Source organism: Asterias amurensis, chromosome 3 (genome assembly GCF_032118995.1).
Source record: "Asterias amurensis chromosome 3, ASM3211899v1".
Lineage (NCBI taxonomy): Eukaryota > Metazoa > Echinodermata > Asteroidea > Forcipulatida > Asteriidae > Asterias > Asterias amurensis.
This window is the reverse complement of record NC_092650.1, coordinates 18,790,909-18,806,189: the sequence shown is the minus strand read 5'-3', so window position 1 is coordinate 18,806,189 and position 15,281 is coordinate 18,790,909. Positions and strand designations below refer to the sequence as shown.

At 38.8% G+C, this 15,281-nt stretch overlaps 2 protein-coding genes across 2 annotated transcripts; one reads left to right on the top strand and one right to left on the bottom strand.

Annotated features, from left to right (window-relative positions):
* Positions 1-37: 37 nt before the first annotated feature.
* LOC139935011 (polyadenylate-binding protein 2-like) lies at positions 38-14,724 on the bottom strand. Its single transcript, XM_071929454.1, has 7 exons — positions 14,637-14,724; positions 14,348-14,485; positions 7,629-7,811; positions 6,777-6,883; positions 6,184-6,271; positions 5,036-5,184; positions 38-1,326 (listed from the first exon to the last, which is right to left on the bottom strand). Exons 2-7 carry the CDS (start codon positions 14,483-14,485, stop codon positions 1,290-1,292), a joined length of 702 nt encoding a protein of 233 aa, XP_071785555.1. The 5' UTR covers positions 14,637-14,724; the 3' UTR covers positions 38-1,289.
* On the top strand, positions 9,800-13,795 carry LOC139935013 (uncharacterized). Its single transcript, XM_071929456.1, has 3 exons — positions 9,800-10,174; positions 10,535-10,545; positions 10,756-13,795. Exons 1-3 carry the CDS (start codon positions 9,814-9,816, stop codon positions 13,468-13,470), a joined length of 3,087 nt encoding a protein of 1,028 aa, XP_071785557.1. The 5' UTR covers positions 9,800-9,813; the 3' UTR covers positions 13,471-13,795.
* Positions 14,725-15,281: the final 557 nt, after the last annotated feature.

Below are 15,281 nucleotides of genomic sequence, written 5' to 3'. Positions count from 1 at the left end.
CATGGGACACAAAAAAGACAGATCATTGACACGGATGTATATTTTGACATTTTATTTGCATCTTCTTTCAAGTAAAAGGTCAACAATGTTAACATCTGGGGCCAGTTGCTTTTCTTCAGGGTTCAACTTTCTAAAAAAATATGTTATGGTAAAGAAATAAATTTTCCCTCATGAGTCCTTAAAATCCTGTTGATTTGTAAGAGTTTGGACGATCATATTTATTTAATTATGTGTTGTTCTTTTCTTTTTAATTGCCCTTTTTATTTTGAACATGAAATGTAATGAGAGAAAAAAAATGTAAATATTGAAGTAATGAATAAATGAATAAATAAATATTAAAAAGTATGTATGTAAAAAGGCACCCAGTTTCTGTTTTACCATCAGTCATTTTAATAAAACTTAAGCAGATTCATTTATCTGAAAACTTGCAATAAAAGACCATTTTAACTCTTCCTAAAAAGCAACCTACATGAATTAAACAAAAAGTTATTTGTTTTCCTGTAAAATCATTATTAATTACAAATGGGATGTTAAATTTTGCTAAGAAATCTGTCACAAGTTTTTTAGATGTGATCAAGGAAATAAATTATCAAAATAGTTTCAGGACTAAGGTAGACAATTGACCAAAGGAAGTCATGAAATAAGGCTGCAATTATTTTACCTTCACCTTCGAGAGTAGTTGCTCCAAAACAATCCGAACACCAAGAAGCCTTTTCAAGCTCACAACCAACAAAAAGACGAGGGGGGGGACCAAACCCACCAAATATAATAACATCGTTGCGGTATCTGCTGCCAAAACATAGGATTCGAACTGCCTCTAATAGCTAACGGGCAATATCGGTAGTCTAGTTGGTAAGACACTGCTCTAAAATTGCAAGGGTCATGGATTAGAATGCCACTCGAGTAACGTGACATTTTTTCACAGGACTCGTGGGGGAAAGTACTGAGTATACAGAGCTTTACACACATTGGTGTATCCGTAAAAACCAAAATTAATAAACCTGTACAACGTCTCAACAGTAAATTATTAAAAGAAATAACAGATTTCCTGGAACAGAGGTTGCACATTCTGAGAATATGCTGGTCACATACCTTAACATTCTGTTGTCTAACAAGCTGGCTTAGATCACAAGAAGCAATTTTTGTCCGCATTTTTGTGTGAATATTTTTATGGCTTTTTTTAGAAATGGTTCTGTTGACAAAGAAGTTACTGGCATGCTCACAACATTTCCTTCACTATTGAAGACTTTGATAAAAGCCACAAACATACGTACAATATATTTTTTTTCTCAGTAAGGGGAATACCTGGTGGTGTAGCGTCTCGGTCTGTGAAAAGAAAGAGAGATAAGAAGTGTGTTAGTTAGATTGTGGTTTTTAGTAGGACCCGTACCTATTTGCACCAGTAACTTAACACAGATGAAATTTGACGACTTTCAAACTCATGAACAACAGCTCTCTGGCCTGAGTTCCCCCTGCGCTATCACTAGACCAAGAGCCACACATAATGCATAGGATTTGAAACTTTGCATGGTGGAAGTATAACAGAGATTTGAGGTAACACCATGTGAATTGAGTAGTGTTGGTTCAGAAAAATATTGAGTCCCTTACCACCGGTTCCTTTCAGAACCAACACTACTCAAAAGAGATATTCACATGGTGTTACTGCAAACCTCTCTTAGGCCGTGTCCGAATTGGCGACTTCGGCTACAGCTACGGCTAGGGCGCGCGCGTCTGCCTATCCCTCAACACTGACAGACGCGCTGATGTAGCCGTAGCTGTAGCCGAAGTCGCCAATTCGGACACGGCCATAGTCACATAGAATGCATCACAATGTGGGAGGTTTACAGACTCTGTGCATCACTAGTAATACAAACTACAGCTTATTTTTCCATTTGAAAATGGCTTGAGGAGATTTTGAGAAAAGCCTGGTTAAACATCTCACCTTTTCCAATAAATTTTGAGGTCAAGTAACACATGATGCTAAGCGAGGAAACATAAATATGAAAATACTAAAAATTCCATGTTGGAGACACAATCTTAAAAGGCTTGTGGTAACATCCTGTACATCATAATACAATGTTTGTTCTATAAGTTGTGGTGGTTTTAAAAAGAACCGGTGCTGTAACAACTCAAATTTTCAGTATGCTCTGATTGTGTTCGGTAAACAGATGGACTAATGCCGCAGGCCCTGGTGCTTCAATACGTAAACAACCTGCATCATCAGAGCTTAAAGGGACAACACGTAGCCTTGCTCAAGGCAGTCGCATTATTCGCTCCGAAAAGACGCAGCTGTAAACCCACCCGCCGTATACCCTATGCATGGTGTGTGCGATCACACCGAATGACCCACCCGTATACACACTGTCACATCGCACGAATACTGTTCACACAAGTCATCGCACTCGTACACCACTAACCGCATGCGGAGGCCGTCAGGCCGACAGCCTTGTCGGGTCTGTATCTTCCCGTTTTAATGTGTTGTATTGAAAAAATTCCAATAGTGGACGAAATTGGGGGGGCTCTAGGATATGCTAGTATACAGCTCATGAATATGTATATCGTTCGTCAGACCTATCAGACAACACAGGATGTGAGGCAAATGAATTATTCATTTTGACGTCCAATCACACACGCCTATCATGCTCGCTGAGCGTCCGTGGTGGTGGTGTGTGATGATGTAGACATGTCTCATCTTTCGCGGGCATTATGGTAATGAGCTGACTGTGGGAACTCTACGCTTATTATAGTAATGAGGTCAGTGGCTTCAACACAGACCCTACAAGGCTGTCGGCCTGACGGCCTCCGCATGCGGATAGTGTACGGGGGCATCGTGTCGTGCGATGTTACGCATAGTGATTACGGGTGGGTTTTTCCGCACAGTGAATACGAGTGGGTTTTTATACAGCGGCGGTCTTTTTTCGGAGTGAATAATTCGACTGCCTTGAGCAAGGCTAGACAACACGTTGCATTGGATCGGGCCAGTTGGTCTATGACAAGTGTTTAAAACTATTCGTTATGAAACACATATATTTAGAAAGTATTTTAAAAGTAGAATATATTGATTGACACAAAAACCCTTAAAATTTTGTGGTTTTCCTTTTATTTTGCGAACTAACACAGGCCATGTTAGTTCACGCCGCGTGAGGAAAACCGGGCATTTTTGAGTAGATCATTATAATCTACTTTTAAAACATCTTTCCAACCATACGCATTTTATTTTCAACTTGTTTTCGTAGACAATCTCGCCTGGTCCACAGTACAGGTGCCTGGTTTCGACAAGACCTACATTACATACCTACATTACATAAAATTTCTACTTTTAAAAGACAGAATACTGCAAACTGCATAATCATTGGCAACAGCCTACTTATCAAGATTCTTGCACAGATGCACAAACCAGCATATCCAGATGGATATTTAACTTTGCTTTTTTCTTACCTTTTCAGATCAAATTCACAAAAATATTAAAGATAAAATTGTTTAGAATGCCCAGATTGCACAGCGGGTCTTTAAAAACCAAAAAATAAACACCAAGCTTTCAAAATTTGGGTCCAGAAAGCCACCAAGTTTTAAACAATTCTATGGAGTACCCTGCTGTATACATATAAAATGAATCATTTTTAACTGACAAAAATTATTAATTTTACAGATAATCACTTTTTTGGTAAAAGATATTGATATCAATTTTCTTTAAAAAATTAAACTTTTCAAACAAGAACTGACCAGGTATTTTAAAGAAATATTTTTTAAGTAAATAGTTTTTTTGTAAAAAAATAGTTGATATCCTGACAATTTGACCATAGCAGAGTCTTTCTCAAAGGCTAAAATATATTTGTCCACCCTTCTCTTGCTTTTGATCACACCAGAAGATGAGGATCAGTTACTTACCATGCTGGATTTAACCAAGCCTGCACCAATCCATGAAGACACCTTTCCCAGTCCCAACCTACAGTTTGCTTATTTTTTTTTCTTCTCTTTTTCTTTCTCTCTCTTTTTTTTTTTTTTTACTTTTTTTTTTTATTCTGATTTTTTTTTATATATATTGTTATTTTTTTTTTATTCTCTTTTTATTTTCTCGTTGGTGCAAAAGAACAAGAAATTCGGATTAAAAGTAACAGGACATCACATTTAAACACACATAAATATTAAAACCGTGTTACCCAGTGTACTGTGCTAACCCCCACCAATAAACAACTTTTGTTTTGCCTCATATTTTACTAGTAAGGGAAGATTACCGTAAGAGACAAATAAGCTAAAGCATTTTTTAACTTGAATCTATATGAACCTGTCCCTCATCAAAGTCTGACATCAAACTGTTAAGACTCTGATTATGGTGCCACTTAAGGGGCCTTATTATTTAGTTTACCAGTGCAGTCCAACAGAATCAAACAAATACGGTTGAATTTAGAGGAGTTTAACAGGGCTGGAATTTTATCTTTGAGAGGGCAGGGCAACTCCAATTTTGCAATGAAAAATCTGAAAGTCTACAGGAACCTTTTGAAGGGGCACCAATGCCAAGTTGACCCAGGGGCACCAAGGCCATGGCCTTTATGGCTATTGTGTAATTCCAGGTCTGGTTTTGGATAAGGATTAGGATACCAATTAGCATTAGTATTAGACCCTAATAAGTATGATGGAAAGAATTCCATGAAGCCATTATAACTGGAGGCCTACATGTTGGTTTCCTACCCGATTTCGTTATAACTAAATTTATCTGACATCAGATTTTAGCTAATACTATAACAAATACACTCTAAAACTTCACTGTTTGGACGTGTAACCAAAGCATACAGCCACCTTCATCATCCTCATCATCGTCGGGCCGTCTTTTCAGACGATGCCAGCAGAGGTCGATCCAACAGCACGGGCATGGCATGCCTCATAATCTTATTATTGCACATAATATGTAGGAACAACTTCAAGTTCCCCTCACAGAACCGTATATTTCTCACTATTTTTTCAATTGCCTCAATAACTACTCATTTTAAGTTAAATTCCAATTGTAATAAAAAATTTGACCTTCAGGAGATCTTACCTATATCTTCTTGGCCTGTAGCCAGAGTAGGCATTTGCATAGGGACTGTAGGCACCACGGTAGGATCTAGTGCCACCTCGGAATCGCCCACCACGTCCAGGTCTGTCTGTGGTTGAGATGCCTGGCCGGTTGGTTCGTTTTAAAGACACCTATAAACACGTTGACAAAAGAATTCTTTAGATGTATGGCACTGGAGATAACAAACTGTCTTAAAGGCAGTGGACACTATTGGTAATTACTCAAAATAATTATTGGCATAAAACCTTTCTTGGTGACGAGTAATGGGGAGAGGTTGATGGTATAACACCTTGTGAGAAACAGCTCCCTCTGAAGTGACCTAGTTTTGGAGAAAGGAGTAATTTTCCACGAATTTGATTTCGAGACCTCAGATTTAGAACTTGAGGTCTCGAAATCAACCATCTAAACGCACGCAACTTCGTGTGACAAGGGTTATTTTTCTTTCATTATTATCTCGCAACTTCGATGACCGATTGAGCTCAAATTTTCACAGGTTTGTTATTTTATGCATATGTTAAGATACACCAAATTAATGTGAAGGCTAGGCTTTGACAATTACCAATAGTGTCCACTGCCTTTAATTGTATGACTCTTTCAGCAATAGAAAAGAAAACTAATGTAAGATTTCACAAATGTTGGATCTTTTATGAGCATGGCAAGTGTTTACATGGTACATGCCGTTAATACTTCACTGGGACAATGGGCCAATCTCATAAAGCAGAAGAGAAAATACTGCTTACCAAACTCACAGCTAAGTCACAAATTATAGGGGCACCGATTGTAACCATATGAACTACATGGAACCCAATTTGGCTGATTTCTGCTGAGCTTGACTTTGCAAAGTGGCTGAATAGGAATGGTTTTTTTGTGGACTAGAATGCAATGCAAATTTGGACTCTAGGGGCTTTTCCCAAAACCTCTATCCAGGCTTCAGCACAGTTTGATGTTGAAGTGACATCAAAAAAGCAGCACATTGCTCCAAAACTTGCCTCAAGCCAGAGCCAAGCTGGAGCCACAGCCAAAGCATGAGCCACAGCCCTAAGAACAATACATTAACTTTACTGTAACATTAGCAGTACACACAAAAAGGTAGCTGAAGGTCCAGAGGAATGTTTCAAACTTTTTCTCACCTTAATCTGTCTTCCTTTAAAAAGTGAGTCGTCCAGAGCTAAGGCAGGCTGTAACATATCCTTTTCAGCGAACTCTACATAAGCAAACCTGCAACGCAGGAGAGACAAATCACACTCAAATAATTTTCCTGGCTGGGTTTTAAGGGATTGAGATTTTGTATGAAGCACTTTTGCAGGCCTGGAGTTACATGAAGGCCACAGAGACCATGGTTGCCCCCCGGTCTAGACCTTTGTGCCCTTTCTCATAGACTTTAAGATCTTCAAATAGAAGTACCCCTTGCAAAACATAATGAACTTGCTCTCTCTAAGATGAAATTTGCTTTAGTCACACAAAGGAGCTATAAACAAAAAATGATGCTCAACAAAATAAGGAACCAACCACAATACCATGCCGAGTGTACCATCTTTAACCGATGTCCTGCTTATTTGTGCTTAAAAGAAAATGGTTAACCACTATATTCTGCTTAAAGCAGAGCTATAAAATTAACTCCTCTTGAGTTTAATTTTTCTTTTCTTCTGCTGACCGACTGTCAATTGTATGTTCAGAATTTATCAATAAGGAAGAATTTTGATTTCCTGAACCAAACACTTACCCCTTAGGGTGACCCGTGAACTTATCACAAAGGATGGTAACTCGATTGATGAGGCCGCAACCGTGGAAGTGCGCTTCTAGTTCTTCAGCTGTTGTTGAATAATCAACCTAGAGGGGTAGTAAATACAGGTCATGTTACAATTTCAGTTGAAATTTGAACAGTGGAAATTAGAGAAATATTTTATGACTTGCTTCTGAGGTCTTAAGGTTCAGACCAGGAGCGGACACCTGCAAATATGAGACACATTACAATTATCAAAGTACTTTTACGAACAAAATAACAGGTTCTGTAAAAAATTACCAGATTTTTAAGCGTTGTTATATTTCCCCTTTCTTCAAATCAATGGTCGATCAAAAACGTACATTCCTTATTCCTCATGTGGATTGCAATGATTTGGCCTTACACTAACAAAATCAATCAAATCCAATTAGTCAGCACTGGCCAAACTGTTGGACTGAGAATATGGTGGTATGACTGATCCTACATAAAAGCATATAATAATCATGCGAAGTGAATGTTCTTGCATCACAATTGGAAAGGGAGCGCGTACCGATTATTGTGTCACCAAAATTCACTTTGCATTCGCAGGAAGTATGAACCAGGCTTTACTTAATACATGTAATAGGCAGACAGCAGTCCAACATTGTTCAGTAACTCAACATCCAAACAGCTTGACTAAGATTATGGTGGTATGCCTGATCCCATAAGACATAGTCAGTTTACGAGTACAGTCCTCAGTCCACCCGCATCATAGCTACGGTTAAAATTGTGAATGTTTATTTCCATTGAGCTGTCCAAGCTCCGTGGTCCTTCTGTTAACGTAAACAATTACAAATTACATTCTATTCTTACATTTCCAACGTAGACGGAGCGATTGTCGACTTCTTGTTTGTCTTCCAGAGACAGCGGTACGACGGACCCTGGGGGTGGTGGTGAGCTCATGTTCATCTGCTTCTCAACTTCATTCTGCATCTCCTTCAGCTTCTCTGCCTCCTCCTCCATCTCACGCACCCTAGCTTTGATTTCTTCAAGTTCCTGAAAATAAAGAGAGGAAAACATCAATGCCATTTAATGTAGTGTTCTTTATCATTATGAGATGCAATTCTTGAAGCCATGAGAAATAAGTAGTTTTAGTCTAGACTAGTAGATTAAAATGATAGTTTTTTGCTTTTTTCTCAACAGGAAACTTTTTAAACGACACACTACTAATCAATATTCAAAGTGATCCTGATCCTGGGAGTAACTATTTTAAATGCATTTAATTTATCATAGAGTTATATTGAAGTAACACTATAAGTTTGTTATCGTTGTTATAACAAAATGGATAGTTTGGAAATAAAATACTACTCAATTAACTCAAATGAGATGATCCTTCCAAACCCGCACCTTTGCTTTTTGGGTAAAAATAAGTGAAAAAGTGCTGGAAAGATAAAGAAAGTTTTCCGATAGTTTCTTTTATATTCTCAGGCCTGAAATTTCATTGAAATGAAAGGGCAACGTCCAAAGGGTACTTCCATTGGAAAATCTTTAAGTCAATGGGAAGACCAGGGGTAAACAGAGGCCAGATATCTACTCTGCTCTGTGGCCAGCAGCCAATCTCACGAAACGCTTAACTCGAGTAACCCGTCCTGACCTAACTTTAGGATGGGTTCAATTCAATTAAATGCGTCCTACTTATTTGGATACTGAACTGAACCTGTCCTAAGTCCTAAGATTTATCAGAAATTAGGAAAAATTTGGTCAATCGACCGCTGGTTTCTTGACTTTCAATTTATTAATTTTAGATTAGATTTAAAAATAGTCTGTAGACTTCGGTCCTACTACTTGCCGTCAACTCGCCGACTTGCCGTCAACTCATTTTCGTGCCGTCAACTCATTAAATTTACATGAAAAATTTATAAATGGGGCACGGAAGTGTTAAGTCTGGGCTAAACTACATATTTCTCATGGTTTTCGGTAAAATTTCATTCACAAAAACGCCTTTGAGTTGATAAAAAAACAAAAACAATCATTGACGTCTGGGCCAAGATAGGTACGTGACAATCCGGGGATCCCGTGCGTAGCTCCGTGCACCCCCGAACTGACCGTTCATTGACCGGCCGCGCAGTAAGTCGCGTCATCAGTTTGAGGGTAGTAGTCGCATTTTAAGAGCATACTTACTGCACATGTGTTGATGACGTAGTACACATGTTCCTGTCTATCAGAGTCTTCGGATTTTTTCGATCCGAGTTGTAAAAGTGAAAAAAAAAATCCGTGAAAGTTTTGGGTCATCAAAGTCATCGATTCGTTCTCCGAAGGTAAGCTTTGTTTGTTTTAAAACCTATACTCATTGTTTGTTCATATGTTCGTCTATACTTACTGTGAATTTGAAGTGATTCTGATAACCCCCACTTTAATTTTTACCGGCCGCAAAATGTTGCGTCAGTGGCGAAATTTTTTAAAATGGCCGGATTTCATACTGCCGGATGCTTTATGTAAAATACTGTCACTTCCTTTTAAACTACTTTTAGGCTCTAAAATCATTCTTAAATGAGACTTGGGGATGTTTCCCATTGACTTTACGAAAAAAAAGTGTAAATTATGACTCACAGACACCGATGATTATGGATTTGTAAGGGTGGTTTTTCAGTAGAGAAAAATTACATAAGCGATCCTGACGTCACGTGACCCAATCTCGGCAATGTGATTGGTCAGTGGCAATGTTTACAAACACAGGCTGCCTTGTTTTTCGACGGTGTATTTCTTAACCTTCATGTTGTGTGGTTTTAAGGTCATTTCGCGGTTTTTTTATAGATTGTTTTTAATTTTAATTAGTGTTTAAATAAACAGGTTATGAAATAATTGATTTAATTAAAGAAAAATTCCACTTCCTCGCCGCAAAAAAAAAAAAAAAAAAAAAAAAAATTTTTTTTTTTTTTTTTTTTTAATTTAAAGTATTGACTCTTGTGTAAATGCCATTCCCTATAAATTTATATAATTTGTCATTTTTACATTCTTCTTTTTATTTTGTTTATAGGGTTTGTGATAGGCGACAATAATGCCACCAAAGAAAAGGAAACTGGCATTGCCAGCAAAGGTTGGCAAGATACGCCAATACTTGACAGATAATTTTAGCATCTTCCCTGAAGAACTGAAGAATTTCAAGAATGGCCATGTACTTCTTCAGTACATCATAAATGACAGCTCTAGGACAAAGACTATAATGGCAGTGATGAAAAAACTTCCATCATGTGTCATTAATCTCAGCCAGCTTCAATCTCTTCTGACCCAAGCAAAGAAGTTCAAGAATTTAAGGCGTGATTCTGAAATGGAGAAATACGCATCCCTTTGCAACCAATTGTTCAATCCTGTCAATGAAGATCCTGAGCCAGAGACCTCCAAGCTAGAACATTTTGACAGTAAGTGTCTTTCTTACTTGTTTTGCGAAGTACGTGAAATAATAAAATCATTGAGAATCTTAAATGTTTTATACATAGGCCTATCATGGAAATTAACAAAACAAAATTAAATTGTGACAATGCACACACAAGTGATTTTTTATTATTTGTTCTCTTTGCCCTACTGAGTTTTCCTTTGTGGTGATTATCTGTATATTATAATAATATTGACATCACCTGTTTTCTGACTTGCACTGTGGTGAGTTTATTATTGAATCTTTTCAATTGTCAAGCCCAAACTTAAATCTTCAAACTTTCAACCCAAATATCATTTTATTATACATTGTAGTAACAAAGGTTTGTAAATTATTCAAATTTCAGGTCCAAAGGAGGTTCAGCCTCAGCCTGGAACATCACAACAGCTTGAGCCCCAGCCTGGAACTTCACAACAGCTTGACCCCCAGCCTGGAACTTCACAACAGCTTGACCCCCAGCCTGGAACATCACAACAGCTTGACCCCCAGCCTGGAACATCACAACAGCTTGAGCCCCAGCCTGGAACTTCACAACAGCTTGACCCCCAGCCTGGAACTTCACAACAGCTTGACCCCCAGCCTGGAACTTCACAACAGCTTGACCCCCAGCCTGGAACATCACAACAGCTTGACCCCCAGCCTGGAACATCACAACAGCTTGACCCCCAGCCTGGAACATCACAACAGCTTGAGCCCCAGCCTGGAACATCACAACAGCTTGACCCCCAGCCTGGAACTTCACAACAGCTTGACCCCAAACCTGGAACTTCAGCACAGCTTGAGCCCCGCCCCCAGCGTGGAACTTCAGAACAGCCTATTGATCCCCAGCTGCCAAAGACACCAAGATCATCTTCGTCTAATCGCTCCTCTCCACGTCAAGGGCTTCTTACTCCCAGGAAATTGAAGCTGAAAAAAAGATTGGAGTATCTTTCCCAGACAAGGAGTACCATGAAGCTTAAGTACAAAAATAAGATAGCAAAATTGCGACGTGAAATCAACTACCAAAGTCTGCATAAAGTAAAATATCTAAACCAGGTAATAACACGCAAAGACCTTTCACTAAAAAAGAAGGACAACAAAATAAAACGCCTCAGAGTACAGTTTTCAAAGACGGTGTTGGCAAAGGAGCTGGCTGAAACAAAGAAAAAACTAAAAAATTCAAGGCGAAACAACAAACGACTTCAAAATGTGAACAAGAAGAGATGCTCCTCTGAAGCTACTGATGATGTCGAATTCCAGAAACTGCAGGATGAAGTCAATGTGAAAACTTCAACTATAATAGCCTTGGAGAATGAAAACCTTTGTTTACAAGAGACAGTCGAGTCATTGCAGCTTGGGGAAAGTAAATTACAGAAGGAAGGCAAAGTGTATTCCCCAGAAATGAGGATGTTGGTGTATGATGCAGTAGTTAATCATGTTCCAACAAAAAACGTACCAACTCTGATTCAACAGTTTGCGAGACGGTCTGGAGTTATTCTTGACAAAGTTCCACACCGAAACACTGTAGAGATGATGACCAGGGAGTTGGGAGTCATTTCTGACTTTCAAGCTGCTGAAATTCTTCTTCAAAATCAAAATATCACTCTTGGTTTTGATGCGACGACTCAAGAAGGTGTCCACGTCAATAGTGTTCATATCACTACCCAGACAACCTGCCACATACTTGATATTGACCAATTGGCTGGTGGTACATCAGAGGATTACGCACTACACATCGAAGCAAGTATTCAACGCATCAACGATGTTTACTGCCAGTTCTACTCAACTAACTTCTCAGAAAATCGGAAAAAAATACTAAATAACATATCAAATACAATGTCTGACAGAGCTGCAGTGAACCATGCTACCATACAACGACTTGAACTGTCCTGGAGAAAATCCCTCAACGAGCTCAACTGTCACCTCCATCCCTTAGATACCATCGCCAGTAAGACAAGATCAACGCTAAAAATTATGGAACCTGCTGATGTTGGTAAAAAGTTATGGGGGACTGAGTCCTTGAGTCACCAACTTGTTCTTGCAGTCAACAAACTACGTTATAAAGACGGTCGCGGGGACCCAAAAGGTTTTAAAACCTACTTGGATAATGCCGGACTTCCAAGAGGACTCATTCCAAGATATAGAGGTAACCGCCTCCACATAATGTTTCACATCTGTGGCAAACTTCATTCACATCGTGATTTTTTCCTGAAGATGTTTGAAGAAGGAACTGTTACTTGCGGTGGTCTTCTGGGGGGGATAAGGCAAGATTTCTTGAATCCTTGTTCCCAAGTTGAAATTCAAATTCTGGGGCTGATCGGAAAATTACTCTCAGGACCATGGATGGCCACGTTCTACACATCCAGTGAGTCTCCAATTAGTCACATCGATGGCATCACCATTGTCAAGGAAGTTGTTGCTCTTATGAAGAAGTTTTCCCTCACCCCACTTGACACGCTGTCCACTACAACAGATTTCTTCGGCAATGAACTCAAGTCTACTGATGAAACTCTCGGCAAACTCCAACAGAAGCCAGCAGATGATCCATTATTTGAGACAATGATGGGGGCCTGTCTCTCTGCAAGTGTTAGCGTACTAGAAAAACAGTACGAGCGGTATTTCGGCACCGACTTGACCGACAAATTAAGAACAGAAACTGAGTCTGCAAGATGTCACAACATAGATGCCGAGGAAATAATGGGGATGTTTAGTGCCTCTAAAGAACGTGCCCCAAATGCAACGATGTGTTACTTGTCGTCAAGGATCCGGGCGCAGAAAAATAAAGTGGTTGATTTTCTCGACAATCTGGAAGAAGAAAAGAGAGCAAAGCTGATTGAGGTGGCAATAACATTAGGAAGAAAGCACAGACAAGAGAGACGGAAGAAAAGTAGAGAAATCCAAGCAGAGATTTGCAAACGGCTGGCTAACAAACTCCAGAAACAGAAAACAAAAGACAGGCAGAAGCTGGATCGGTTACTCAGATCCTGTGACACAGGGTCACTGGATTTGAGCAAACAAAATGAATTTGGGGATTTGGGAGAAGACAGACTTCAAACCGTTAAGGACATCATTGGTGGGAAGATTGTCGGTCACAAACTTTCACACATTTGGTATGATGAAGACACTCAGGAGAAAACCGTGTACTTCGGGAAGGTAGAAAAATTGTTGAAGAGAAATGGGGGAACTTACCGGATCGGGTACTGGAAGGAGGATCAGCTGTATGATGATGATGCAGAAGACTTTGACCTTTCAAAATACACACTGGCAGTTGACTTCATCTGTGAAGACTTGATACTTTCTTAAAGATACATGTTACTCAATTGTAAGTGGGTAAAATGTTGTTCAAAACAAAATCCTCAAGTCGCATGACTTTGTGTTTTTTGTTTTTGTTCGTTAAGAAAATTATCCCTTTTTTTAATGTCAGTAACTAAAATTAAGGAACCCATCTTTTATAGTAATTAAAAAGAGTTGCAAAGTGTTCTGTGTTAGTAAGGCTTTCTTTACTGAAAGTTTTATTAAAATCTGTGGGATATTACAAAAGTTATGACAATTTTTGGTTCAGAACTCTCCGAAAAGTCCCAAAAGGTCACACGTTTTCTTTGTTTTTCTATTATAAAACAATACAAAATTAAGCCCGTCAATTAAATCTTAAAATATTCATAACTTTTTTAATAATTGACCCATGACCAAACAATTTACATCATTGTAATGCTTACTGTGAGCTCTTTCCAATGGTATTAAAACAAAGCCAAAATGTTGAATTTGAATTTTTTTGTCACATACCTAGCCAAGACTAATCCATGTGAAAAAGCAAGATGGCGGCCGACGGTTTTGCTGCTTTGAGATCATTTTTTCACGAGAAAAAAACCTAAATTTTTATTCCGAAATATGACCTAACATTTACGCGAATTCTCTTTGAGCTGATACGTTACAGTTCTATGCTTCTTTTATGGATTTTAAATATATACTGGAGTGGAGGAGTTGACGGCGAGTTGACGGCGCAAGTGAGTTGACGGCAAGTAGTAGGACCCGTAGACTTTATAATATAAGTTTAATAAGACTAGAGTTGCTCAAAAACAGCTAGGAACCACAACCGACCAGTTACTCATTACTGGGATGGGAAAGTGCAAGTGAATTATTAAATAATGATTGTCTAACCAACATTCAACAAAATACTTACAGCATCTTCTACTCCAGTATCATCTGCACCTGGGGATTGCAGAACGAGTCCTGTAGAAGTATCGTGATCATCATCACCGCCTGCAAGCAGAGCATCTTCTGCTTGGTCGTCAAGAAACGAATCTTCCAAGTCCGCCATCTTTAAATTTAAAAACAGACAATACCATAAAATACCTAAAATGTATTCGTTCAGTTTTGCACTTTCTATGGCTTTATAGGACCTAATTTCTTCTTGATATAATTTTCGATTTTTCAATTTAATAAAAATTCTTAAATTGTGGCAAACTCACCTTAAATTTGTATGATGCTACTTGATTGAAAACAGGTGAACTATCTCCTACCGCCCGTCTATTCTAAGTATGTAACTCTGCATTGTTGACAAGCTCAATAGAGGGCGCTATTATCTTTAAATGATCGTCACGACTCCCCCCCCCCCCCCCCCCCCCGGGCCCGTGCTAAAAAAAAAGAAGTTTTTCCCCTACAATGAACCACATTACCAACTTGTAAAATCAAAACATGGTAAATCTAAGCTCCAACACATCGAGAAATCAGACCACTTGAATTTGATTGTGAATAATGATTGTCACCTATTCTCCAAACCTGTTCAAATACTAGCCTCGAAGTTGTCATATTTTCACTCTGGGGACCCTGGTTCGAATCCCATTGGACCGGTCAGATTTTCACACTGTGAACCAACCCTGGTTCGAATCCCACTTTGGACTGTTCATGCATGAAGATTGGGCTTTTAGTTCCCAACTGAGTTTCCCTAGTCGGGGCAGGGTTTTTATCACAGTCACACAAAAAACACAAAAAAACATTTGTACAATGTTTTTTTTTTGTGTCATCTATACTTTATCCAACATCTGCAGCTTTCAATGTATACAATGTTTCAAGTCATACAAGTCAGATCATAAAAGAAACACACAAAGCATAAT

Excerpts from the sequence above, each read along its gene's own strand:
- LOC139935013 (XM_071929456.1), top strand. The coding sequence starts at position 9,814 with ATGCCACCAAAGAAAAGGAAACTGGCATTGCCAGCAAAGGTTGGCAAG.
- LOC139935011 (XM_071929454.1), bottom strand. The coding sequence starts at position 14,485 with ATGGCGGACTTGGAAGATTCGTTTCTTGACGACCAAGCAGAAGATGCT. Across the intron at positions 5,185-6,183 it reads TTAAAGGAAGACAGATTAAG|GTGTCTTTAAAACGAACCAA; the intron begins GTGAGAAAAAGT and ends ACGTGTTTATAG. Across the intron at positions 1,327-5,035 it reads TACAGGCCAAGAAGATATAG|ACCGAGACGCTACACCACCA; the intron begins GTAAGATCTCCT and ends TTCTTTTCACAG.